The sequence below is a fragment of the Sander vitreus genome, chromosome 6, assembly GCF_031162955.1.
Source record: "Sander vitreus isolate 19-12246 chromosome 6, sanVit1, whole genome shotgun sequence".
NCBI lineage: Eukaryota > Metazoa > Chordata > Actinopteri > Perciformes > Percidae > Sander > Sander vitreus.
The window spans coordinates 9,370,319-9,397,531 of NC_135860.1; the positions used below are offsets into that span (position 1 = coordinate 9,370,319).

At 42.7% G+C, this 27,213-nt stretch overlaps 2 protein-coding genes across 2 annotated transcripts in view; one reads left to right on the forward strand and one right to left on the reverse strand.

The window, feature by feature from the left end:
• Nucleotides 1-7,826: 7,826 nt before the first annotated feature.
• utp11 (UTP11 small subunit processome component) lies at nt 7,827-9,864 on the reverse strand. The gene is made up of 8 exons (XM_078252397.1): nt 9,668-9,864; nt 9,433-9,494; nt 9,234-9,336; nt 8,999-9,118; nt 8,667-8,760; nt 8,446-8,576; nt 8,171-8,281; nt 7,827-8,075 (listed from the first exon to the last, which is right to left on the reverse strand). Exons 1-8 carry the CDS (start codon nt 9,725-9,727, stop codon nt 7,992-7,994), a joined length of 765 nt encoding a protein of 254 aa, XP_078108523.1. The 5' UTR covers nt 9,728-9,864; the 3' UTR covers nt 7,827-7,991.
• An 11,973-nt stretch (nt 9,865-21,837) lies between these two features.
• fhl3a (four and a half LIM domains 3a) overlaps nt 21,838-27,213 on the forward strand; it is a 30,982-nt gene continuing 25,606 nt past the window's right edge. The window contains exon 1 of the mRNA XM_078252398.1: nt 21,838-22,063. The gene's annotated coding sequence lies outside the window, so the exon portion shown is untranslated. The remainder of the gene's footprint in view (nt 22,064-27,213) is intronic.

The following is a 27,213-nucleotide window of genomic DNA, read 5'->3' on the forward strand; positions in this document are numbered from 1 at the left end:
AAAGAGGAAAAAAAAGAAAAAAAGATCTGATGCAAGCCTGTCAGTGACAAGACAGGACTATAAACTACGGGGTCACATTTACCTCCCCACCCCCTCAACTACATCCCCCCCCCCTCTAACCCCAACACACCCCTCCCCCTGCTCTTGTTATTCAATAGGGGTGACACTGACACCTAAATAGTGATATATAATCCATCGTGTGACAGTGCTTCATTGTGTCCACTGGAATGAAAACATCCTGCATAATACATATGTTCTAATAATAATTGAGTCTGCATCTTCTCAGTGACATACTTCGATGCATATAGAGGTGTTGTGTTTTGCTTGTTTGTTTACACAAACAAGTGTGTGTGTGTGTGTGTTGGGGGGTGGGGGGGTGTTAGTGTGCAGTATGATAATGATTCTCTTGGCGGTTAGTCTCTGTAGTTGTCAGAGAGACCGATTGAAGCATCGCATTACAATCAGTGGCCCTCATCGCCCCTCATCAGGCCACTGACGAACAAACTCTGATTAACACCCCTATCTGATTATTGCAATCACCCAGGCTAACCACGCACAAGCACTGTCCCCCACCAGCACACGCACTCACACGCACAGGCACGCACAGGCACGCACGCACACACACACACACACACACACGGTCTCTCTGACAACTACAGAGACTAACCGCCAAGAGAATCATTATCATACTGCACACTAACACCCCCCCCCCCACACACACACACACACACACACACACACATACACCTCACTGTTGAGCAGATATGAAGCGCATGTGTACACAAAAAGTAGCTATCATCACGCATTGCCACGTAGTTGCCATTAGAGAGGTAACCATTAGAGAAGCAACACATTTAAGCGGAAATAAATGGATGGCAGGAGCAGCATGTGTTTGTGTGAAAGACAGAAGTAGAAATTAAGAGACTGAGAATATTATAATGAAGTGAAAAAGGAACTTGACAGAAGAGGGAATCTTAATCTAATCTTGCTCAGTTTTAAAACAAACACTCCCTCCTGTACACAAGAACAGGGTACTTTCAATTGTGATGCAAGCAGACACATTAATACACACACACACACACACACACACACACACACACACACACAATCTCAGGCAGACAATGACACAGGGAGGCTGCGAGACAAGGACAGATCCGGTAGTTAAAGCGTAATGAACACGTCCCTGAGGCACGCGCATGGCATTCCCCTGAATGATGGACTGACAGTAATACCGGGGCAGATGGGTTGCCCTCCACGCCCTGTTCAACACACACACACACACACACACACACACACACACACACACACACACACACACACACACACACACACATGCACACATGCACACACCCTCCCCCTGGTCTATCCTGTCCCTCTCTCCTGCAGAGAGATACCCCCTGTAGGTCTGATGTGGAGGTGGGGGGACCAGGGGTGCTGTGTGTGTGTGTGTGTGTGTGTGTGTGTGTGTGTGTGTGTGCGCCTAGAGGTAGGGGGCACAAGTATGAGGCCCCCGTCATGATTTAGGCTCCCATGCAAATTTAATCAATTCGAGTACCTCTCACCAGCCAGGGCTCATTAGCGGCAATTTAAAAAGGGGGCTCTGTGATCCCCACCTCACTGCATGAGCCAGACATTCAACTCAGGCACACATGCGCACACACACAAACATGCTAAGATACACACGCATATCCAAATACTCGCACACAAGTACACAGAAACGCACACACGTCAGGGGCACTGTCAAGGGTGTAAAGATTTGTCTTCAGACGTCTTCCCCCTGGCATGGAGAGAGACCCTGCCTGCACGCCAGTCGAACCCCCCCTCTTCTGTCCCTCCTCTCTATCCACAACTTCAAAAGCCCCATGACACCCATCTTCAAGTTAAAGGAGAGAGGGATCCGAAGATAAAGACTACCTCTCATCCCTCACCCCTCGCATTCTGAAGACACCCTCCCAACACTCAAACCCCAGGGTACCTCTCTCTTCTCCCCACCTCCCTCTCTCTCCCCAGCTCTCCGTAATTGGGGGGATCGATTAGTATTGTCCTTAACCATCCTTAACCTTGGCTCTGTATGCTGGCTTTGGAGCAGGGCAGAACTGTGGTGTTGAATGAGGAGGGCGGATGTGCAGCTCTTTGCTGGATCAAGTGCCAGGTTAAAACCATGTGGGGAGGTGATAGTGTTTGTGGCGAATTATTATTTTGTATCTAATAATAAAGAAAATGTGACCACAAAATAACCCACATTTGTTTGCCCAAAATGTTATTTGTCTCTGAGATTTCTGTCACCACACCAGTACAATAGACCTTTTTCATGGCAGACATGTTGTCATGTCATAGTAGGAAAAGCACAAGTGTATTCAAGACCATTAATGATGGCTGCATTCCACTTAGGAGAGGCCCTGGTGTTGTGCATGCTGACTCACTGAAATAGCTTACTGGGACACTTGATGGAATTGAGCCATCATTAAGGTTATCAATTTCAGCGGTGCTTTTCCTACTATAACAAGTCAAAATGTCTGCTGTGATAAAGGTCCATTGAGGCATTGTTTGTACAATTTAAAACAGCTACTAGTCACTCTGGATAATGCGCAGAACATACTGTTAACAGTTTTTATAGGGATACTTCATCGGTAGAAAGTAATTCTGAAAACTGTTCACAATGAGGTCTGTAGAGTTATCTAGAGTAACTTGCACATTGTCTCTGTAAACACTTTGTAATGATATTTTTCAATACTCCAAGCAACACAAAGGGAATTTTGTTCACCTCTACTGTATTGGGATGGCGGCTAGAATCTCAGGGATAAAACCTGGGCTAATAAAAACAAATCTGAGTAGGCCAAAAATACTTGTGGTAAGTGAGAAAATATAGTTTTGTAATTTGAGTGAACTAAATAAAATGGATAAATTCCCCATATAAATTAAAACAAAATATCTGTGTCAAATTAGAAAACTCCTACACCTTCATTTCAAGATTTACCTTCGCAAAGCCTGGAACAAGGCAAGTTTATCTCAAATGTAAAATATAGTACAGCATTAAATAGTCATTGGCATCAAAGAAACGGATCACAAGATGTTCCCCTTTTTTAAAGGAGTAGGTTTTTTCCCCCATAATATGTGTGATAACCAAACTTGTAGAACAAAGATCCATTGTGTTTTACCCCTTCTTAACCAGGCTACACTTTTACTCTCAAACAGTTGCTATATATTGGGGTCAATGTCATACCCTGCAGCTGTGTGACCACATAACACTCCCCTTCTAACTCCCCCCATTCCAAAAAGGACTATCCGTTAGCAAAGTCCGTTAGGGTCATTACTTTAGAGATGGGGTTGTGGGGGACAGGGTGGCCTGTGCGAGTCGTCAAATGAATTATGAGGCTTTTGACAATAGAGAACTGCCGGTCTATATCTTTAAAATCAGAAGGTCGCCCACTGCCCACCCCTGAGCCCTGCCACTGAAAGGCGAGTTTGAGGAGGAACAGTGGCTTGTCTGTGCCTGTGTTGCACAGTCAGATAGGGGTCCCGGAACTGCGCACACAGTGTTTTGACCCCTGGGCTCTCCTCAACGCCCTCCGCTTATAGACACTGGGCCTGAGGGTCCCGATCCACACACGCTCTCTCGGCGGTTTGACGCAGTAGCAGAGGGCAGGGAGAGTGGGAGGAAGGCGTAAGGAAGGAGGGAAGGAGATTTGGCCAAGGAAGTCAATCACTCTTTTACTGGGTACAACTCAATTCTGACATGAATGGTCAACACTGAAATGCCTCTGAAGGACCTTGCTGGGCCTTGTGCATGCTTGTGTGGTGCTCAGTAAAATCCACAAGCATATACTGCATATGTTTTAGGGCTGCACAATACATGGGCAATATGTAATTGTAATTATTTTGACTGATATTGTGATTGCGAAATGATTCACGATATTGGAGAGAATGATAATTTTTGTATCATTGTTCTCATTTTCATTGAAAAATATTAAAAGGAAAAAAAAGAAAAAATATTATAGTATAATTTTTACGGGGATCTGTACCAAACAAAGATTTTCTTTTTTCTTTAGGAAAAAAATGGGTTTGTTTTCTTCCTGTAGGATACAATTTGTAGGCTGGGACGTCTCTGCAGTGCCACAATACTTAAATATTTTACCTCTCCTGCGATTTGGATTTTGCACTAGTCCATACTGCGATTCCGATAAAGTTGCGATTAATTGTGCAGCCCCTTTATGTTTACTACATGTATAGCCTTATACATACAGTATCTCACAAAAGTGAGTACACCCCTCACATTTTAGTAAATATTTCATTCTATCTTTTAATGGGACAACACTGAAGAAATTACACTTTGCTACAATGTAAAGTATTAAGTGTACAGCTTGTATAACAGTGTAAATGTGCTGTCCCCTCAAAATAACTCAACACACAGCCATTAATGTCTAAACCGCTGGCAACAAAAGTGAGTACACCCCTATGTTAAATTCCCATAGAGGCAGGCAGATTTTTATTTTTAAAGGCCAGTTATTTCATGGAACCAGGATACTATGCATCCTGATAAAGTTCCCTTGGCCTTTGGAATTAAAATAGCCCCACATCATCACATACCCTTCACCATACCTAGAGATTGGCATGGGGTACTTTCCATAAAATCATCTCTCAATGCAAATCAAACCAGCTATTAGGCTAACTGAAATAAAACCATCAACATTTCTACTGCAATTAGGAAACTGCAGTTAACTCTGTACTGGACTTTAAATGAAAGCAATCAGTCCAGGTGGACACCCACCATCACTCTTTCCCAGTTTTGGCCCATCCTGAGTTGTTGGCTCACCTTTGCTCTGGTCAGCAGTGTTTGGGCCAAGGCTTCTGGTCTCTCTCCTCCAGCCCCTCCACTTCTCACTGTGCCTGGTGACATTTCTGCCTGGCTCCCGCTCTCCCCTCTTCCCCTCCAGTGGCTCCCAGGAGAGGCTGATGGATGGGCCCTGTTTATGAAGCTGCTGCCACCACAGTGATCAATCAAACCTGGGTCACTGTGATCTGCTACTGGGCACCAGGTCTTGAGTCTATTTCACACACTATAGGCTGGAGAAACCACACATGCAGTTTGTTAGTACTTACTACATGCGCATACATGGCCACATACTGTAGAGGATAATGAAGAGAGACAGAACTGAGGAACTAGAATAGGATACATTTTGTGAAGGAAATTTGAGTGTGCTTGCCTCACCTGAAATATGGTACTTGACTCAACCAACTTCAATTGTCAGGACAGGGACTTGGCAAGGTCTGACGGCAGGAGGATCAACAGAAGAGTTTGCCATATTAGCAAACCTGGGATCTTTTTTTCAATGAGGCATCTGAGCTAATCCCTGCTCCACCATGGCACTCAGGCAAACTGATCAGCACACACTTTCCTGAGAAGTCTAATTAGCTAAAAACGATATGCCTGTATTAGCTGGACGGTCTCGTGAGAGCAGAAATGTGTGAAGAAGACATGGAAAATGACAGCCCTCATAGGTCTTTATCACGAAAGACATTTTGACATGTCACAGTAGGAAAAGCACAGGTGTAATTAATTAAATTAGTGATGGATGAATTTCATTTAGCCGCTTCAATTTCAGGGTCATGGTGTTATGCATGCTGGCTCGCTGTCACACTGACATGGCTTACTGGGACATCTGAATGTAACAGAGACATCCTAAATGTTATCAGAAACACCATTGCTTTTTATACCATGATGAGTCAAAATGTCTGCTGTAAAAAGGCAGAGGAACATGGGCATTTGATTTGGTTAATAAATATAGGTATAGATACCTGATGACCTGGGACCAATCTAAGGCAGCATCACATCAAGATGACTCACCGAATGAGAATAAACTGTAGAAACGGGTGTAGCTGTAACAATAGTTCCATGTGTCTCTCAAGGGAGCATTTTAACAGAGGTATTTCACAGCTGCAGCTAATACAATTAATAATGGGTAATTTTGATTAAAGTGAGCTAATGAGCAAGCATTGGCAACAGTATTATTATCAATGCCTGCTAACTGACACTTAAATCAAACTTAATTGTATTAGCTGCAGCTGTCTACCCTGCTGTGACATGTGGAAAGGGTGGAAAGAGGTGTAAGCTGCATCCATAGTAAAGGGCTACACAAAGGTGTGTCCTTCAGAGGTTCTGAAGACTTGAAACCTGTGCCTCTACTACACAAGACAGTACACCATCATAGACACCGAAACTAAAAGTTCATTTGTGTCAAAGTCAAATCTTTCACTATCAGAAGTTACCCTCAAATGACCAACAAACTTGTAAATACTCTCATAAGTTGCATGATATCGGAGCTAACAGGATAAGCTTCTTCAGCAGAAGTCAGCTGCCTGTTACACAAACTCCTGGGCAGTTAAGTGCTTGTGTTTCATTTTTTAACCCTCAGTGTTTTAAAACTTTTTTTGTGGCAGTGATAGAGACTGTGATGTTTACCGTTTACTGTACGGGACTCTCACACCGCATCAAAATGGACTGACAAGTCTGATTGCCGGTTACATGATTGGCAGCCGCAGGGTGACGTCAAGTTGCATCCCTCCAATAGTCCAATTACATCATGGCTGCTCGCAAGAAGTGGAGTTTATCCCTGTCTTTAGTTATTTACACCAGAGATCTTCAACAGGGGGTCCTCAGAGTTAGTGCAGGGGGGCTGCCAAATTATGTAAAAAAATAAAATTGAGTTTCTTGTTTCAAAAATTAAAATAAGTCTGAAAATATACATAAACATTTTAAAAGCAAAGATAAATTGGCCTATTTGTGAAGAAAAAAAAATTTACACATTGAAGATAAGCTTACTATAGGTATCTATGGTAGCCATACAGTTAAGCTTAAGTAGTCACTGTGCCTCCGGGTGTATGTTTAACATTAAAACATGATGCATACATAATATCCATTTATTTTCATCCATTCTGCCCAGTTTAATATGCAACTCAATTGTATACAATACATGCGGTAGGGGGTCCCTACTCAGCCTCTTTCAGCTAAGGGGTACCTGGCCTAAAAGACGTTGAAGACCCCCGATTTACACCTTTGAATGGCTTTTTCATTGGTTCACGTCTTTAACCAGTGACTGATGGCCACATGAATGCAAATACCGGATGAATATGACATGGACATGTGATACTTTCTGACTCATGAGTTATCGAGGACAACCTGAATGCAGCCGACAAGCTGTGGAATACTGAGGGCTGCCAAAGTTGTGTCCTTCAAATTATGTCAGAAAAAGAAGTCTTCTCGCATTTCTTAGCAAATTTTTGGAGAAGCCTTTGAAATGGAACATCACGGTCTATTACGACAGGTCTCAAATGTGAATGAGGGGGTTCAGCTCCTCAGTTCACAACCTACTAAACTAGAGAGCTGTTTGTGACACACACAAAGACAGAACACATCAGTGACAGCTCACAAAAATAAAACATCACAACCACAATTAAACTCTGAAGTCTTGATGTTGGGTCATACGAGTGACTTCCAGCTTAGTCTTCTCTCTATGCACTTACCAACAGATCTTCCCCCCCCCACCCCTCCAAATAGCGTGATAAAGAACACTAATGCCACCTACTGGTAAGACAACAAAATGCAATCTACTGCCACAATTGTGATGGCTCAGCTGCCCTGGAGCATGTACGACATCCTCAGTTTAAATTCAGCCTGAGGCCTCTTTCATTAATCATGCCGTTGTCTCTTACTATTTCTTAAGTCTTTCCATTGGCAACAAACCCATAAAAAAACCTTCAACATCAATTAACTACTGAGGTCAACCACAAGTCATATGCAAGTAAAAAAAAAAAAAAATACAAAAATGTGCATGTTCTTCTGATATTTATTTTTGAAAGAAACTAAAAGTCGTAGATAAATATGTACAAAACAACATTTGAGGGTAGAAAAATGATCCCATGTCTGCGGTCTATGGTTTGATCTAGAAGTCCATTATTTCACATTTCTTCTCAGCGAGACGGTTACTCCCCTCTCAGCGCTTCCTCTTGGCCTCAAATTTGTAGATAGCTGCAGCATTGGGTGTCTCCTTTTGTACCTTCACTTTTTTGTTCTTATCCTGGTGTGCGTAAAAAAAAAAAAAAAGAAGATCTTTGTTTATTTGACAGTCATTTGAAACTAAAACGCTTGTTGTGAATAAGAACATCTCCTCACCTGTAGGTCCTTGCGGGTCTGAATTTTTTGACTTATTACAAACATTTTCTTTTCTCGGTCAATCCTCTGTGAAAGGATCTTATACTGGTGATTCCTCTGCTTGGCCAACTTCTACAGTTACAGCAAAGAGAAAACATGGAAGTGGGTTGAAATTAAAATTACGTTTATGTCACCACAATGTGATTGAAACACATTCTCTCTTTCCCCCCCCCCCCATTTAGATGGGATGGTCCCACAGCAAATGAGGCTGATCCCCACGCATTATAAACACAGACCTTAAGCATGCGAGGTTCTACAGCTCCCTGGATGCTCTTTGTCTCCAGGGTTTTCAGAGTTGGCCTGTTGAACACTCTGCCCACCAGCTCAGGAGCTGTGTTGAGGTGGTTTGCCAGCTCAAATGACTGCACTGAGGAGACACAGTAAAACGTCCATTAAAACGTTTACCCCCGGGTCACCTAATAACTACTAATAGCCCACAAAGACAATTCATATTTACCTTCGGTCTTGGAATCCACAAAGAATGTATGCTTGTTTTTTTGTTTGCTGTCTGCCTCCAGAAGATGGAGCTCTCCTTTCAGCCTCTCAATTTTCTGAAAGCAAATGATGAACACGCAAAGATTTACAGGGTGTAACAAAAGAAGCCCTATGTGGGGAGGATTCATTTTACAGTGGGAGGTTAGGTAATGGCACAAACACAGCGTATAATCATGTCCATTTTTGTCGTGCTCTTTTATTCTAAATTTAAAAGATGTCAAATGATGTTAAATTAAATCAGTCAGGCACCAGAGGTGCTCCGTGCATGATCTATTACAGGAAAAATAACCGTACCTTAGCCTCTGCGACCCTTTTCATCTCTACATATTTGATATCCTGGGTCCTCATGACTTTCTTCTGCTCCTCTGTCACCTCCACCTCCTCATTGGCTTTTTTCGCCACGTGAACTCCATCCTGTTAACATGCCACAAAATAAGCCATACTTAATCAATTAAACAGCCAGAGATCAGATGAGAGGATTTACATGGGGTTACTCATTTTCTTGTACTAATGATAACACATATCTCACCTGCAGCTGAGAGTTGATCATGTTGTAGTAAAACTCATCTGGGTTCTTATCCAGAGCTTTCTTTCGCAGAGCAGCAAGAGTGTTTTGTTTCTTGTGGTAATCACTATAAAACAAACAAAGTAAGCAATTACAAGACTGTCCAAACCATGTCCAAAGCTTGGAAACATGGAACATGTCTCCTAAACTGAATTCAACTCACTCTGCACGAAGTTTGTAGTCTTTCTTCTTCTCCAGCAATCCCAAATGTTTCCTGAAACCAGGCTGGTCGAACAAAATAACACAGTTTAGACAAGTTAAACAGTCTGTATTAATATTTATTACATATCATCAGAATATGTGGACATCTCAAACGTGTCACTATACAGGGGCATTTCATAACATAGCAGCAAGTTAGCTAGCTAGCTAACTAACAAGCAAAACACTGAAATGCTCACCTGAGATCTTTCATGGTGGTTTCTCTGTCGGGATTTCAACGCTTTCCTGAACGAAGACATTCTGAAAAATGCCCTCGAGCGTAATAATACAAACTAGTTCAGTCAAAGCAGGTATACGTAGGGCTTTTTAGAGAAAACTCAGTGCTGCTTCGGGTCTAGTGCTTTCCTGTTAGCTGAACATGTGGGTTCCGGGCTGGTGGTGCAGAGCGTTTTCATTTCTCTACCGCAGATTCACCACTCAACTCGCATTAAAAACATCACAGTAAAAAAAAAAAGATTCGGACAATTTACTAATATTAAAATATTCTGTAATTATTAGTTGTCATTTGACAAGAAACGGAAACAAAATTAATTATTTTTCTCTATATAATAAAATGCTGTGAATTTCATGCTACGTGTAACAAACAGTAGGTGGTGCTGTTGTACACATTTCAAAAAGAATGTGTGACGTAGAAGCCCTCTGCTGCACATAGCTGCTGTATGAGCCTTTTATAGTGGAATCATAGTAGAAGTATTATGCAGCTATGTAAAGTAACTAAGTACATTAACCCAAGTATTAAAGTATTTGTACTTTATTGAGTGTTTCCGCACGATGGTACTTTTTACTCACACTACACATTTTACAGGGGAAAGCTGTACTTTTTTAGCCTACGTCACTTCATTGACTGAGTGGCTGCTAGGTTAGCCTACTATTTACTTTGCATATTAAGATTGTAAAAACAAAACATATGGTCAGTTTGTAAAATATTAAACATTGCTATGGATTTAACTACTCCAAAGCATTTAAAAGACTGGTAGTTAAAATGTGTGTAATTCTTGTTAAGTAAGGGTTTCAATGTAGGACCTTTTCTTGTGCCTTAACTTGAATTTTTTTTTAAATGTTGTTGTAACTTGTATGTAACTTTCACCTTAAGGCTCTGAATACTTATACCACCATTATGTGAATTAATAATTTTAAAATTAATAAATGGATGGAAATCCAATAACATTTGAACAACTTAATCCTCCAATTTCCTTAATAATGTTTCTTATCTAATAACCTCATGTAGTATAAGTTCAAAGCCCTGCAATATTTAATTTGGCTTGAAATATTCATCACCACAAATGTTGCATTAGGGTTTACTGGCGAAGGGAAATGGGATTAATTATATTCTTTCAAGTAGAAGACCAATGCAATTGGTATCTGCCATTTAGAAGTTGTATACAAGCCAGGCCTGGCACAGGATCCACTTAGAACAAGTGAGGGCCATCACAGTGCTGCTGACTTCTGACTATGTTTTGGCTGCACTGTTCATAGACCAAATTATTTTGGTCATTATAATGAGGGCCTGTGTTTGCCAGAGCATACAGTTAACACTAATTGGTAACAAGTTTATGTTTTTCCAACATGGACATTTATTGCATGTTTCCATTGGGGTTCCAGACCCCTGTTTTGATTTATGTCCAGACCAATAGACCTAACAGAAATTACATAGAAACTCTGTAATATTCCTTAACATTCTCACACATTTTTTCTCTCCATTTTGAGAGGGAAAAAGTGCTGCAGGAACTTGGACGATGAGGGGGTCATCACTGTACTCTGCGGGAAAAGACTATCCACTTCCTGACATGATATTTTGGGTAATGGGTAGACAAAGACAAAGCCGCAATGGCACCAGTCTTCTAATCTCACCCAGACTCCCAACTCTTTGTGGATGTGAGAAGAAGCCTTTAGGACAAAGAGAGATATTCCACTAAACAACCATCCCCCAGCTCACTATCCCCTCACCAACCGCAAGGAATTTGTTTTATATGTGTGAGATTTGTCCGGCATGCAGAATGTTTTAGGGGTGATTAGACCTATGAATGGGATCAGTGTTTCCACATTATGTCACAGGCTTGTTTATCACTTATCAGGCTAATGCCCCCGGTTCCTGTGAAGGTCTCAGCCCAAGGCCCGACTGATCCACTCACCCACTAACGTGTTTAACTGGGCAAACTCAGACGGCAGCCGGGAATTACGGGCAGAACGTCTGCATTCTGACTTACTTGGCTTCTTGCTGTTTAATTCACGGTAGTATTTATCATTACAAGTGAAATGCCTGGTGAGCCTCGACAGGGGTAAATACTACTTTGGAAATCAGGGGCTTGTAACAAGCTGATGCAAGAGCAGGAGGACAAGAGGTTGAGGGTTTGTTCAGGGTCAGCAATGAAGGAATGCCCTTGTGGGGCAGATGCAGATCCGTTTGGTTTTCTAATATGACCCTGTAAAAATAACACTGCTGACATATTGTAAGACTGCTGCACTTGGGCTGAGCTCAGGGCTTTGGTATGTCTCCCCTGACCATGTTGGTCCTCTTCTGCAGCAAGGCGCCAGGCCAGCCCAGTTGAAAAATGCATGAGCCAGAAGTTCCTTTCTTCGTGATTATTAAGTTGCATGTCTTAAAATTAACCCAAGGCACCAAAACAACATTAGACAGATTCAGAAGTTTGCCTGTTAAATAAGTCATTGATTGTAGTGGAGGAACTTATTTTAAGTACAATCGAGGTACTACTACTTTAATCATTTCCATTTTCTGCTACTTTATACTTGTACTCCACTACATTTCAGATGGAAATATTGTACTTTTTAGACATATACACTTATAATAATTACTTTTTAGATTTAATATTACATTAAGAAACTAAATATACAATACAATGCATTTTCAAAGATTACACCAGGGATTCACAACCTCTTTCCAAAAAGACATTTGCTCTCTAAACCTCTCAGATGGTTTAATTTAAATAACCTCCAAATATTCCCATGTACTTCTACCTCAGACATAGAGTAGGTGCACTCCTGGGTGGGATTCTCACCATAACCACAAACTCTTGTAAAACACAAATTGTTTACAATTAAGCACCAATACGGTGCTTATTTTCCCTGCTTGAGTTGTGTATATTGTAGCATGACTTGTTTTATATTCTAGACAATCACATCAGTGAAGAGGGGAGAAGTGGATGGGTTTAGATGAGGCAAAGCATACTTCATGTGTTCTGTAAAAAAAAAAAATATCGCCAAGATCATCCAAAGGATCTTCCAGTTGATGGTCTTTTGATAGTTTGTATTGAGGTTATCTTTAAAAGCCAGCACATTATATCCATCTTTATCATCCTCATATGCTTTAGCTACAAACACATTGTAAATGCATTGCCTGTATTCATACTCCCTTTGATTGTGATGTTTTGTGCGTCATGCCACAATTTCCACTCGCCATCATTTATGTGGTGAAAACAGACAAATACTGTGACAAGTCATACTTACATTTTGTTGGGACTTTTAACTATTTAATTGTCTCATTAGTCTGTTGCTCAGAGTGATGATGCTCATTAGAGTTAATTTTACTCAAGTGTTCCAAAACTACACATCCAGGAAAAGAAGTTTAAAATTTAATTTGATTTTCATTTATGACAGTCACCTGAGACATCATTATCACTGTTCACACAAATCGAATTGTATTGCATTCTTCACCTAGGGTAGGTGAAGAATGGTTTGATTAGCAAAAAATGTTGACAAGTTTTTTCCTTTCATGTGTTCTCTTCAGTGTAATCTTTCACACTTTGAACTCATTACTTTCATTAGTTATCCCTTAACCTAACCTTTTAACATGGTTTTCAAAACGAAAAACAGAGAGATGTTAATGGTAAAATGAGCTACCCTTAACCCTTTTACAAAGAAAGAAACAGGGAGTTATCAAGCCATTTGCCCCATGATGAATTGACAGGCATCTATCCTCTAATTTGTTGCATGCAGCCTGACAGGACCACGCCTCTGAGTGCAAAATTAGAATTTATAATTAAGGGGTTGTGGGGGATACAGGGGTCAGGCCAGGACCATTAAAAACAAGAGGAACATGTTTGGACAGTTCTGTATTTAATGAGATATTTCGTGTGTAACACTTTGCAGCTGCTTTTGCATTTCCAAAAACATAACAGAAAATGTACATAATATTGTTTTCCTGCTTTTTATTTAGAGTGCCCAATGTGCTAAATTTGCATAATTTAAAGGTTTCATATCGTAAAAAAAATTGATTTTAATGTATTTTTTTATTATAAAGCAGCTCTAGGGGATAGTATATACATACTGTGAAAGTATCAAAACGCTCAATCCACAGAGAAATGCACACAGCACGTATTCAGAAACTGTGCCTTTAAATGAGCTGTCAGGATTTCCACACGGTTGTGATGACACAACTATATAATAAATTAATAAATAAATAAATATATAGGTAGAAAATGCTGCAACAGTGCAGTTACAGTCATTCTCTGGCTGCGATAATGGTGCAGAGACACCAAGTGAGCAGATGTGGAAGACCCAAAAACGCTGACCAATCAGAGCTGACGTGGCTTTTCCGGGAGGGAGGCTTAAAGAGATAGGTGCATTAACGGAGCGTTTCAGGGTGAATACAAGTATATTCTGACAAACAGTATGAGAAAAAGAATAACGCGTTTTCAGTATGAACCTGAAAATGAGGTTAATATGGGACCTTTAAACAGGTGGTAAACGATGTAAATCTTCAAGATTTAAAAGTTAAAATCCAACAATGGATTGTACAACCTGCAGTGAATAGCCTAGCTGGTAGCCTATTTATTTTTTCCCAGGTTTATGCTAAGCTAACAGGCCATCATCAACATTTATCAGACGGAAATGAGAGTGGTATCGATCTTCTCATAACTCTCGGCAAGAAAGCAAACTGCTTATTTTCTAAAATGTTGAACTATTGATTTAGTCAATTGGATCCCAGTTGCCTCTCCGGGGACCATCACCTTATCGCGGTGGAGAGGTTTGTGTGTCCCTATGAACCTGAGGGCTGTGTTGTCTGGAGCTTTGTGCTCCTGGTAGGGTCTCCCAAGGCAAAGTGGTCTCAGGTGAGGGGCCAGACAAAGAATGGTTCAAAAACCCTATGAGTGACCGAGGTAGAGATGGAGTGACCCTGCCCGGAGGAAGCCCGGGGCCCCCGTCTGGAGCCAGGCCCAGATGGAGGGCTCGTCAGCAAGCGTCTGGTGGCCGGGTTTGCCACCGAGCCCGGTCGGGCACAGCCCGAAAAAGCTAAGTGGCACCTATCTCTCCATCCCATGGGCCCACCACCTGTGGGAGGAACCGCTGGGGTCGGGTGCGCTGCCATATGGGTGGCAGTGAAGGTCAGGGGCCTCGACGGACCAGACCTGGGCAGCAGATGCTGGCTCTGGGGACATGGAATGTCACCTCTCTGTGGGGGAAGGAGCCGGAACTTGTGCGGGAGGTGGAGCGCTACCGGTTAGATCTGGTGGGGCTTACCTCTACGCACAGTCTCGGTTCTGGAACCATACTCCTGGATAGGGGTTGGACTGTTTTCTTCTCCGGAGTTGCACAGGGTGTGAGGCGCCGGGCGGGTGTGGGGATACTCACAAGCCCCCGGCTGAGCGTCCGCTACGTTGGAGTTTAACCCGGTGGACGAGAGGGTCGCTTCCCTACGCCTGCGGGTTATGGGGAGGAAAACTCTGACTGTTGTTTGTGCATATGCACCAAACAAGAGTTCGGAGTATTCGGCCTTCTTGGAGACCTTGAGTGGAGTCCTGCATGGGGCTCCAGTCGGGGACTCCATAGTTCTGCTGGGGGACTTCAACGCGCACGTGGGCAATGATGGAGACACATGGAGAGGCGTGATTGGGAGGAACGGCCTCCCTGATTTAAACCAGAGTGGTTGTTTGTTGTTGGACTTCTGTGTCGGATTCTCTATAACGAACACCATGTTCGAACATAGGGATGCTCATAAGTGTACTTGGTACCAGAGCACCCTAGGCCAAAGGTCAATGATCGATTTTATAATCGTTTCATCTGATCTGAGGCCGTATGTTTTGGACACTTGGGTGACGAGAGGGGCGGAGCTGTCAACCGATCACCATCTGGTGGTGAGTTGGGTCAAGGGGTGGGGGAAGACTCTGGACAGACCTGGTAAGCCCAAACGGGTAGTGCGGGTAAATTGGGAACGTCTGGAGGAGGCCCCTGTCCGACAGACTTTCAACTCACACCTCCGGCGGAGCTTTTCGTGCATCCCTGTGGAGGCCGGGGGCATTGAACCCGAGTGGACAATGTTCAAAGTTTCCATTGCTGAAGCTGCGGTGAGGAGCTGTGGTCTTAGGGTCTTAGGTGCTTCAAGGGGCGGTACACACCATGTAAAACACTGTGTAAAACACCGTGGTGGACACCGGTGGTCAGGGAAGCCGTCCGACTGAAGAAGGAGTCTTTCCGGGATATGTTATCCCAGAGGACTCCGGAGGCAGTTGCAATGTACCGAAGGGCCCGAAGGGCTGCAGCCTCTACCGTGAAAGAGGCAAAGCAGCGGGTGTGGGAGAAGTTCGGTCTTCTCGGTCGGCACCAAGGTGCTTCTGGAAAACCGTTCGCCACCTCAGGAGGGGGAAGCGGGGAACCATCCAAGCTGTGTACAGTAAGGATGGGACGCTGTTGACCTCAACTGAGGAGGTAATAGGGCGGTGGAAGGAGCACTTTGAGGAACTCCTAAATCCGACCAATACGCCCTCTATGGTAGAGGCAGAGCTGGAGGATGATGGGGGATTGTCGTCAATTTCCCTGGTGGAGGTTGCTAAGGTAGTTAAACAACTCCACAGTGGCAAAGCCCCAGGAATTGATGAGATCCGTCCAGAAATGCTTAAGGCTTTGGGTGTGGAGGGGTTGTCTTGGTTGATTGCGTGGAAGTCTGGGACGGTGCCTAAGGAGTGGCAGACCGGGGTGGTGGTTCCCCTTTTTAAAAAGGGGGACCAGAGGGTGTGTGCCAATTACAGGGGTATCACACTTCTCAGCCTCCCCGGTAAAGTCTACTCCAAGGTGCTGGAAAGGAGGGTTCGGTCAATAGTCGAACCTCAGGTTGAAGAGGAACAATGCGGATTCCGTCCTGGTCGTGGAACAACGGACCAGATCTTTACTCTCGCAAGGATCCTGGAGGGAGCCTGGGAGTATGCCCAACCGGTCTACATGTGTTTTGTGGATCTGGAGAAGGCATATGACCGGGTGCCCCGGGAGATACTGTGGGAGGTGCTGCGGGAGTACGGTGTGAGGGGGTCCCTTCTCAGGGCCATCCAATCTCTGTACAACCAAAGCGAGAGCTGTGTCCGGGTTCTCGGCAGTAAGTCGGACTCGTTTCAGGTGAGAGTTGGCCTCCGCCAGGGCTGCGCTTTGTCACCAATCCTGTTTGTAGTATTTATGGACAGGATATCGAGGCGTAGTCGGGGTGGAGAGGGGTTGCAGTTCGGTGGGCTGGGGATCTCATCGCTGCTTTTTGCAGATGATGTGGTCCTGATGGCATAATCGGCCTGTGACCTTCAGCACTCACTGGATCGGTTCGCAGCCGAGTGTGAAGCGGCTGGGATGAGGATCAGCACCTCTAAATCGGAGGCCATGGTTCTCAGCAGGAAACCGATGGAGTGCCTTCTCCAGGTAGGGAATGAGAATCGGAATCGGAATGAGAATCGGCACAGCGGGTGCGATATTACATTCAATTTACCGCACCGTTGTGACGAAAAGAGAGCTGAGCCAGAAGGCAAAGCTCTCAATCTACTGGTCAGTTTTTGTTCCTACCCTCACCTATGGTCATGAAGGCTGGGTCATGACCGAAAGAACAAGATCCAGGGTACAAGCGGCTGAAATGGGTTTCCTCAGGAGGGTAGCTAGCGTCTCCCTTAGAGATAGGGTGAGAAGCTCAGTTATCCGTGAGGAGCTCGGAGTAGAGCCGCTGCTCCTTCGCATCGAAAGGAGCCAGTTGAGGTGGTTCGGGCATCTGGTAAGGATGCCCCCTGGGCGCCTCCCTAGGGAGGTGTTCCAGGCACATCCAGCTGGGAGGAGACCCCGGGGAAGACCCAGGACTAGGTGGAGGGATTATATCTCCAACCTGGCCTGGGAACGCCTCGGGATCCCCCAGTCGGAGCTGGTTAATGTGGCTCGGGAAAGGGAAGTTTGGGGTCCCCTGCTGGAGCTGCTACCCCCGTGACCCGACCCCGGATAAGCGGACGAAGATGGATGGATGGATGGATCCCAGTGTTCCCATCACTCATCACTCATGGATAGCTGTGGAGGGTGACTTTAAAAATATAATATTTTAATCAGTGTTTGTATATAGTCAAAAATATAAACATTCGATAGACTAGCAGACCAGAAAATACATAGTGTCAATCTCAGTATTTTGCAATTGACTTGTTTTTTTCTAATAGCAGAAAAAAGGCAATATAGACACAACAGAAGTAGAATGTTTCGTCCTCAACTCAACTCTATGATTGAAATAAACCAAAACAGGCAGACATTTTTATTTTTAAGGCTTTATTGACTTTTTGTAGATTGTAAATTTGAGTGTCTTGAAAAGTATGAGGTAGATTATGACTCCTCCTCCAGCTTCTCCTCCTGCCTCAAACCAATGTTCTGGTGTGTGTCTGAATTTTTTCCAGACCGAGGGTTTCTTTTTTTTCTTCTCAAGCTCTTCCTCAGAGTCTTCGATCTCTTCGAGCACCTCAACATTCGGTAAATCATGGAAGGAGTCCTTTTCCTGCTCAGTCAGGCCCTGACTGACCTCCTCAGTCTGGATCTCCTCCTTTATCTGTTGAACCGGAGTGTTCTTATATTTTAGCTGCTCAAGTTCTTGCTGAAAAACTTTATTTTTATTCTTTTCAACCTGGATCTTTGATTTTCTTGGTTGATTATGTGAGCCATTCTGAGTTCCCTCACTTGGTCCTGCAGGTTGCTGTGTTTCTCTTCAAGGAGCTCATTTCTCTCCACTTCTCCTCTCTCTCCTCTGTCCGTCCAGATCTGTGGTAAGCTGCTTCAACCTCTCCGTCTGTCAGCCACTGAGGGTTTCAGCTTGTTCCTTCAGCTCCTTCACCAGCTTTTCAATAGCCTTTCAATAGCCTCCTTATCCTTCTCATGCTACCTGGTCTTGTCCTGCTGCTCTTCTCTGAGCTTGGCGAATTCAGCTCGGAGGCCCCGACTGACCTCCTCCTCAGTCTGGTGCTTAGTGACCTCCAACAAAAATAACATCTCTTTCTCAGAAGTGTTTTTCTTCAGGGTCTTGATCTCCTCCTCCATTTGATGAACCGGAGTGTCCTTGACTTTCAGCTGCTCCAGTTCTTGCTGAAGAGTTTCATTTTTATCTTTGTCAACCTGGAGCTCTGCTGAGAACTTATTTTGGCTAATTATGTAAGCCACTTGGAGGTCCTCAAAGTCTTTTTGAAGCACTTTCTTCAGCTTCTTTTTGATATAATTTCGAACCTGTGTGGCGATCCTCATGGTGTTCATGGTCTCTGGGTCACTGAGCCTCTTCGGCCTCTCCAGTTCATTGCGTGTGTCCTTCTCTTTTTTAATGAACTTTTTTTTTAGGCTCTTCTGATGAGCCAGCTGTTCTCTAATCTCGTCCAAGACTTGGTAGCCTTCCAGGCAAAGTCACCACAAACCCTTCTAACTAGCGTTAGCTAGCGGCTACCTAACGTTGACGTTAGCTAGCGCTAGCTGATACTAGCGATTTCTAGTCGGCAACATACGAGGGGCCGTCGGCCTTCATTTTGGCAAATTTGACATGTATAATCAGCGGGGCAAGCACTGCCAGCAGTCAGACTCAAATGACCATTCGGATTGGTAGAGTGCTAACCCGGAAACGGGGAGCGGAATGAGCGTGACTAGAGTCTCTCAACATCTGACGAAAATCTTTTAAACTGACCTTTGTCGATCTGAAACGAAGACAGATTCAGCAACTGCATAGCATAATGAACTATTTTAGTACAATTTGAGATTGTATTCTGAACAAGCCGCCATGACAGTCTGTCTTTGAATTTCCGGAGAAACCAGACCCATGTGACACGTTCGTCCAATCAGCTGCCGGTTTTCATTTTTGGGCGACAATACAGGTTAGCTGTTATAGAGACGTATTACGTCTCGTCGCTTTGGTGTGTTCTGAGGCACTTTTTTGACCAACTCGAGGAGACTGATCAGTCCAACTGCCTTTTCTGCCGAGAGCCGGCCGTCTGGTCTGTGTGTCTGGGCCTTAAAACTAGCAAAGACACTTGCGTTGGGCTTTGCGCTGCGCTGTGCCGGGTGCAAGGTAGGGCCCATGGTCTGAGAAACTGAAGAAACCTCTTAATACTAGAATTTGAGCTCACATTATCACTCATGTGGAGTCGTGTTTCTTGCCACCTGGAAAATGGAAGACCAATAGTAATTTCCTTTTAGCTTTGATTTGGTCTCTACCAACTCCTGAGGGAAATATCTGGCTCTTTAGTTACTAAATGATCCACTATGTTCACCAGTTGCTAACTCTCCCGTGTTCCGTGCTTGGCAACTAGTGTACAGTGGATTTATCACAGCTTTTTTTGCTGCTGCTGGCAATGAGGTTGACGAGAGCAGTGAGACTGAAAAAAACACAGTAAAATTCAGGCCGGAAAACCAAAACAATGAGTTAAAAGACAATTAAATGCTCCGTAGAGATGAGGGGAACTGCAGAGTTTAACATTACACATAATTGTTAATATAAAAATATTGATTAGTGATTGGTTGAGTTGATCTTCAACATAAGCAGGTTTGATTTAGAATAAAGGAATGAATAGAAACTGTCTCATATAAAAGCAGTAGACAAATGCTTTCTGATATACAGTGTGGTGCTTCTGCCAACAACACTAATGGTACACACTGATTTACAGTAATGACTCAAGTGATAAGATTTAAGAAACCTTCCATGACTAAACGGCAGCCAACTACATCCAGGATTAATGTCACTCCCACTTGTTGAGTCATGACAAAAATGACACATCAGTACTGTGAAAGGACCCACACTTTAAAATAGGGAAGCGATATCTAAGAGCTGCTGGTCTTTACCCTGTCTGGTAATGTCAGGGCATACAAGGAGGACAGGACAGTCAACAAAGGTCTCTTAAAAGCAAAGTACATGCACAATAAAGAGAGATACAAGTGATGGAAGTTTTATTTTATACCGAGACCGTTCCATTTTACCAATTTAATGCTCAAATATTAACATTAACATTTTCTTGTCTGAAAAAGTATTTAGACTAAAGAGCATTTAAACTCCCCATTAGAATCCAGGAGTCATTGTAAATTATATATATGCCCTTTAGTCTAAATGCTTGAGTAACAGCAACAGACAACAACAACTTGGCAAAGAAATAACCCTGACCTTAATGTGTGCTGATCCTTCAACTTAATCTGATTGTAATCCTTAATTTACCTAACTCTGACTCAAAATTTACACAATTTATCTAAAGCCAGTCCCTGAAGTTTAGACATTTTACTGGCATTCAGTGGTCACTTGATATTAAATATTCAGAGTTTCCAAGCAAAGTGGGATCAAAACCCATTGGTGTGAGTGAGTAATAGCTATAAAACCATAAACCATTCAATCACCATCACTGATTCACAGGTGGAACTACAGGATGTAAGAATAATTAAAACAAAAAAGCTCACCACACCAATATTAGACTGAGCAGGTTTAGTTTGTTTGGAATTACACAAACTTGTGTGTTTATTTTACTAAAAATGTCAAACTTTTTAATTGTTTCATTCTCTGTCTTGTAGATGCTGTAATAATTGACTGGCTATTGATTGATTTTCAAAATTCATTAAGTTGATTGCCTACCAAGCACTCAACACTCCCTTATTCAGAAACCTTATGAAAAACAGGCTCTGCTTTTTCATCAACACTTACCAATAAAACATCATTATATTAGAATAGACTGAAAATCAGAATCAGAATCAGCTTTATTGGCCAGGTTTGTGTTAAACAGGAATTTGACACTGGTTAATCTTTTCTCTCAAAGTACAACACTTACTTAACATATAAAGAATAAAAACAAAAAGGACAGTAAGAATCAATATATATATATATATATATATATATATATATATAAAAAAAAAGAAAAGAAATACTGTTAAGTATACCGTACAGTATAACAATACAATAGAATTTACAAATTTACAAAAAATATACAATAACAGTTGAAGAGAGGGAAATAAAGGGCACCACAGAAACAGAGGGCCCTGCTGGGAGCTCCCATCACACCCTCCTCTGCCTGGACTTCTCTCTGGTCTCATTTGAAGTCGCAGGAGGGAGGGAACGTTTTTGGAGGGGGGTGGGCGGGGTCTTGTGACTCACCAGCAACTTCCTCAGTAGTAGGACAAATGTAGCCGGCGAACTGCATCACTCTTCGCCGCAGAGATTTGACTAACTGTCAGAAGAAACACAAAAAGTTTTCCAGCTGACGAGCGACGCTGCTGAGCCAGCGGAGCAGCGACCTGCACACTGCTCCCAGTCCGGAGCGGGTCTGCTGACAGACAGAGAGGGAGGCGGGATACCACTGTCAGCTTACAGACTTCACACGTTACTCCTGGTAGGACTTTACTTTGAATTCATACCTAGGCTATAGCTGGACTTTTTTTTTTTTATATATACGTTATAAGTGTCCACCTCTTCGACCTCAGTGGGGCTTCACGAAACGATTCTTTTGACGTAAATCGGAAATTACTCAGAAAAGTGTTTTATTGGATGGGAAATAAACTAGTGTATCCTAAATGTCATTATAAGCATCATACTGATTGTGCAGAGGCTTTTCAATGAAACTAAATGACATAAAGAACCACTGAAGTGTGTTAACTTCAAACGTTGTGCTAGCAATAGTATAACTATTTGAATCTGTAATTAAGTGAATCAATTAAGTCATTTTTAATCTTTATTATTATTATTATTATTATTATTATTAGTAGTAGTAGTAGTAGTAATAGTGGTGGTAGTATGGCTAGTTGCACTGTAATTATGATCTGTAAATCTTAAAATATAATTTACACCTTAAGGTCATATTTTCTCTATACTTTTCATTTTGCGAGGCTTTAAGGAAATATCTGTGAGTGTAGAGATTAAAGGCGTGGGTTTGACATTATGATAAGCCTTGGTACTTCACACCTTAGTCAAACACTCTGCCTAGGGAGAAGCCTGCAAAGTAAAACCACTTCCTGTGACAAATGAGGGGGTCTGGACATTTTCTTTCTGCCTGTGTGTTTTTATGCTTTCCTAGTTTGTGCCTTTTTTCTTCTTCTCTTTTCTCTGTTACTCTAATCACAGTCTCACACCTGCTGTACTGTTGTCCCTCTGTATTATAATGCACACACACACAAATAAGGCCAAAAAACTAACAAATAAACAACATCAAGTCAGCGGAGGAAGAGACTGTATTGGACCGTGTGACCCGTTGAACTGTGCGGAGGAAGGATTAAGGAACAACTGTTGTGTCACAGAAGCTCCCAGCTGAGCGGTGTGTGAAGGCCTCAGAGAGCAATGTCCCTCAGGCTAAACTTGTCTTTTCTTCGGCAGCAGGAAGTGGTTTATGGCAGCGTGCATCTGGGAAGGGTGTGTCTGTGCTGCAGCTTCTAGTTTTTTTTTTTGCCGTACATCATCACATCACAGCACATGCAGTAGTAGTAGTAGTGTCATCCTTGTGACGATTGTTTGGTGTTCCACCTGTTGCGTCATCTGAGCACAGTGGGCCCTGTGGGAAAGTAAAGTGTTAGGGCTGGCAAAAAGAGAACATTTGATCATTATCTTATATGTTTTCTTGGGAATGTATATGACCTTTTAGGTAATTTGGGGATAGTGAAAAAATAGAGATGCAGTTGTTGGTCTTTGGTCGAGTCTACAGTTTTGACACTAAAGTTCTTTCAAGTTTTGTTAGTTCCAGTTGGAAAAAACATTTGATGTTATGACTTGGCATAACATCAAATTAGAAAATAGTTATTTAGCTTTTAAGATTTTAGACTTCACAGTTCATTCTTACGCACATGATAACCATTTGCTACTTGTGCTGACAATGTATTAAAAAACTAAGAAACCTGTTTCCTAGAATTTAAGCTTTGTTTTGGTCTCTACCAACTCCTAAAGGGAAATATCTGTCTCTTTAGCTCCTAAATGCCCCACTATGTTCACCAGCTAGTTACTAACTCTAATAGACTAATGTCTGCAAGTAGTGCACAGTGGATTTATCACAGCTTTTTTTGTTGCTGCAGGAAATGAGGTTGACAAGAGCAGTGTGACTGAATTAAAAAAAGCAAAGTTGCACCCCGGAAAACCAAAACAATGATTTGAAAGATGCTAAAATGCTCCTTAGTGATGAAGGGTTAGGGTAGGTAACCCTAACTGCAGAGTTGGTAGTCACGTGATCCATTGTTAATATCAAAATGTTCATTAGTTAAGCTTTAGTTTATCTTTAACATACAGAGATTCAGGCAGGTTTGTTTTAGAACTAGAATGACGCTCAGAGAGCACAGAACTCCACCAAGGCATGCCCTATCTCAGTGTTAGTGCAGTGTGAATTTTCCCAGTCTGGAATTTTTCCGAGTATTCCAACACCACATGAATGCAGCACAAATGCCCTATCTCACAATGTTAAAGAAAGTGAAAAATAATTGGTGTATCTGCTCTGTGATTTGGATCCGCTCCAAAATGTAATGGGTCCTTCATTGGCCCATGCTACACCCTTCCACCAAGTTTGTCTGTGATCCTGCTGAAAGACAGACAGACAAACAAACAAACAAACAAACAAACAGAGCAGAAAACACAACCTCCTTGGCGTAGGTAATGAAGGACTGAATAGAAAATGTCCAACATAAAACTGCTCAGTTCCTTAAACGTTATGTCATAGCCATTGCTAAAATTATGGCTTCAATAATGCGGATCTCTTTTCTGTCTGTTACTACAGAAATTACACTTTGGAGGAATTGGTCTCTTAGACATAATGCTGTGCTTTCACCACTGACTGGTTATTTTTACACAAACTGTTTGCCTCAGTAACATTCAGAAATAATCCCCTAGCAGCCAAAAGCCAGTCATTCTGTCCCATTTACCATCTGGGAAGATTGCCTTGACAGAGCACGGGCTATATAATGTATTTGTTTGCTTTCTTCCTCTTCCTCTCTCCCTCTCTGTTTCATTGACCATGGTCACATTCTTTGGAGGTCTCAGTGTTTTCTAAAGGTTAGCCCCGCGTGGTGGTTGGACCCCGGCCAGCTCTAAACTGCAGTGGGACTGCAACTAAATGACTTGGACTGGTTGTGGCTGGTTTTATGTGTTGGCATCGTTTGAAACCGGGCCAACCATAATGATGGAGAATTGGCGGTCAAGTGGTTGCAGGTGGTTAAGGAGCAGAATTTAGATTTGTGTTGAAGCAGTCCTCTTTTGATGTTCTGCAGTTGTCTGTCCCTCCATAGGGTATCAGAGGACACTGGACACAGTTGGTATTGGTTCCATGACTTTCTGTCACATTCTGTGTAAGGCTGCGTTCAATCAGCAGGTATGTTTGTCTCTAATCGTTTTTCTAAATTTCTTTGTTGGGTCTTGACTCTTTTTGTTGGGTTCCTCATTTTTGCTCAGATTTTGACATTCCAGCACAGCTATTAGTGTGCATACCTTGTTTTCAACCTCTTATTCATGTGGTTCCAACCAGAATCAAACAATGCAACCCAATCCAGCTTGTAGCTCTTCGGACTGATTAGAAAAACATCGCATCTGTGCTACATTTGAGAGCAAAAAAGGGAAATTAGGACTCATTCTGCTTTTGTGCTAACAAAACCTGTCTGGCACACATCTCTTGCACTTCTGTGAACTGTATCGGTGAAAACCTGGGAAATCACATGGTTTCGGCTGTATATTTTCTCATAATTCAGATATTCTTTTCAGTTTGTGTCTCCGTGTTTTTCTCCCTGGTAGTCAGCGCCCTCTTCAATAGGCTGTGGGGACGCGTGGCTGGCAGCAGGAGTGTGTCTGAATTTCCTGAAAGGGAGGAAGTGACCTCAGGTTTCCTGTGTGGGGATGGCCAGGTGCTGTGGTGTTATTGTGAGGGGCGCAAGACTTCCTCCATGGATGCTTTGTTGGTAAACGTCTGGAACTTGATCCGTTGAGCCAGGGCCCCTGTGGGAGGTAATATGCCCCCCTCACAATCCAGTCATCCTGCCTCGCTCTCCTTCCCTCTGTTCTTTTTCACTCTCTGTACACTCTGCCAGAAGCGTTTACTCCATGTGAGATTTTATGTAAAGAGAACATAAACTTTATAAAGGCAGCTATGGAGTGTGAAGGTATCCCACTCTGTGCTAATGGAGTAATTACATTCCTTTAGGGATACAATTACAGGTCTATACCTAGCACTTACCTGCTACTCTCAAAGGAAGTTCTGTTTTCAAAGGAAATACCAAATTGTAAGTGCAGAATTGCAGATGCCTCATAACTACACACTTACTAGTTTAATACAAACTAATGATATGTTATAAAAGACTGGGGCTAAGCTTTGCCTCACTCCACCTGTCACTTGATCTACTTCTTTTAGCCTCATCTGTCTGTTATATTTATTACACATTGAATTAATGGTACCCCCCCTACCTTATCAGTGTTTCCTTTGCACTGTCTCACATGAAACAGATGTTGTTTGGGTGCAGGAACCCTGTTGATTCAGTGCTGCATCATCACTGTGGTCATGTTAATAACTTGCGTTGAGGAAGGGTGTGAGTCAGGCGTGACTGTTTCCCTGCACCCTTTCGCCTAAAGGTAGGAGGGTAGGATCATGCTCCAACAGAAGTGTATGGCACGTACAGATTCACAGGACCTGACGAAAGGAAAGCTATGATGTAAAACGTTGTGGTGGTTACCAACTCCTCCATCCTGTGCCAATTGTGATTCAGTTTGTTCTTGGGAACGGGATCCCAGATAAACCTGTCCTTATTTCCTTGAAACTGTCACCTCTGCTGTGGGAAGAAAGATTCATTGCCAAAAAGTGGGCAGATATATCTAGGATTGCTTAATGTTTCCGCTTGCCCAATACATTGGCATCCATAAAAGATGTTATCCTGAGAAAACAGTACATTTTCTAAACAAAGGTCCATAAATAAGCATGACAGCTGGATGTATTTCGTCAGCCAACTGGCCTCCAAAACCAACTGAGCAAGTCACATCAGGCAGAAGGGAGGATTGAGAGGGAAGCACAAATATGAAGTCTGAGGACAAATTGCAGTGGTTTTTATACAACTGGTAATGTGTGTTATGAATTCATATAACTAATGGTTATGTTGGGCTGTGGCTAATGGCTAAATCATAGGATAACCTATGGTTATTGGAGGCACTTGAGGAGAAGAATGTTGGGCGAGGAGAATTTCTCCAGTAGGAGGTAAAAAGATGTTATTTCACCCTGATAAATCTCTGCTAAGAGAGATGACACAGTAAAGAGCCAAGGCTTACCCTTCATACTGTAACACCACATCTTTATATCTGGGATAAGAGAGTGATCTTCTCTGGATAATATTGTTATTGAGGGAATCACTGGTCCATGGCTTTTGTCAGAAGTGGATCACTATTAAATTAGCTGTTTGCTTTATTTACTAACTGTAGACTCAGTAAAGAAATGTTTTCCACATTTTTGAGGCTGACCGAAACGCCTACCCACCGTGGTGTCTTTGAATTGAAACTTCTAATAGAAATATTTATTACTCATAATATATCTATACT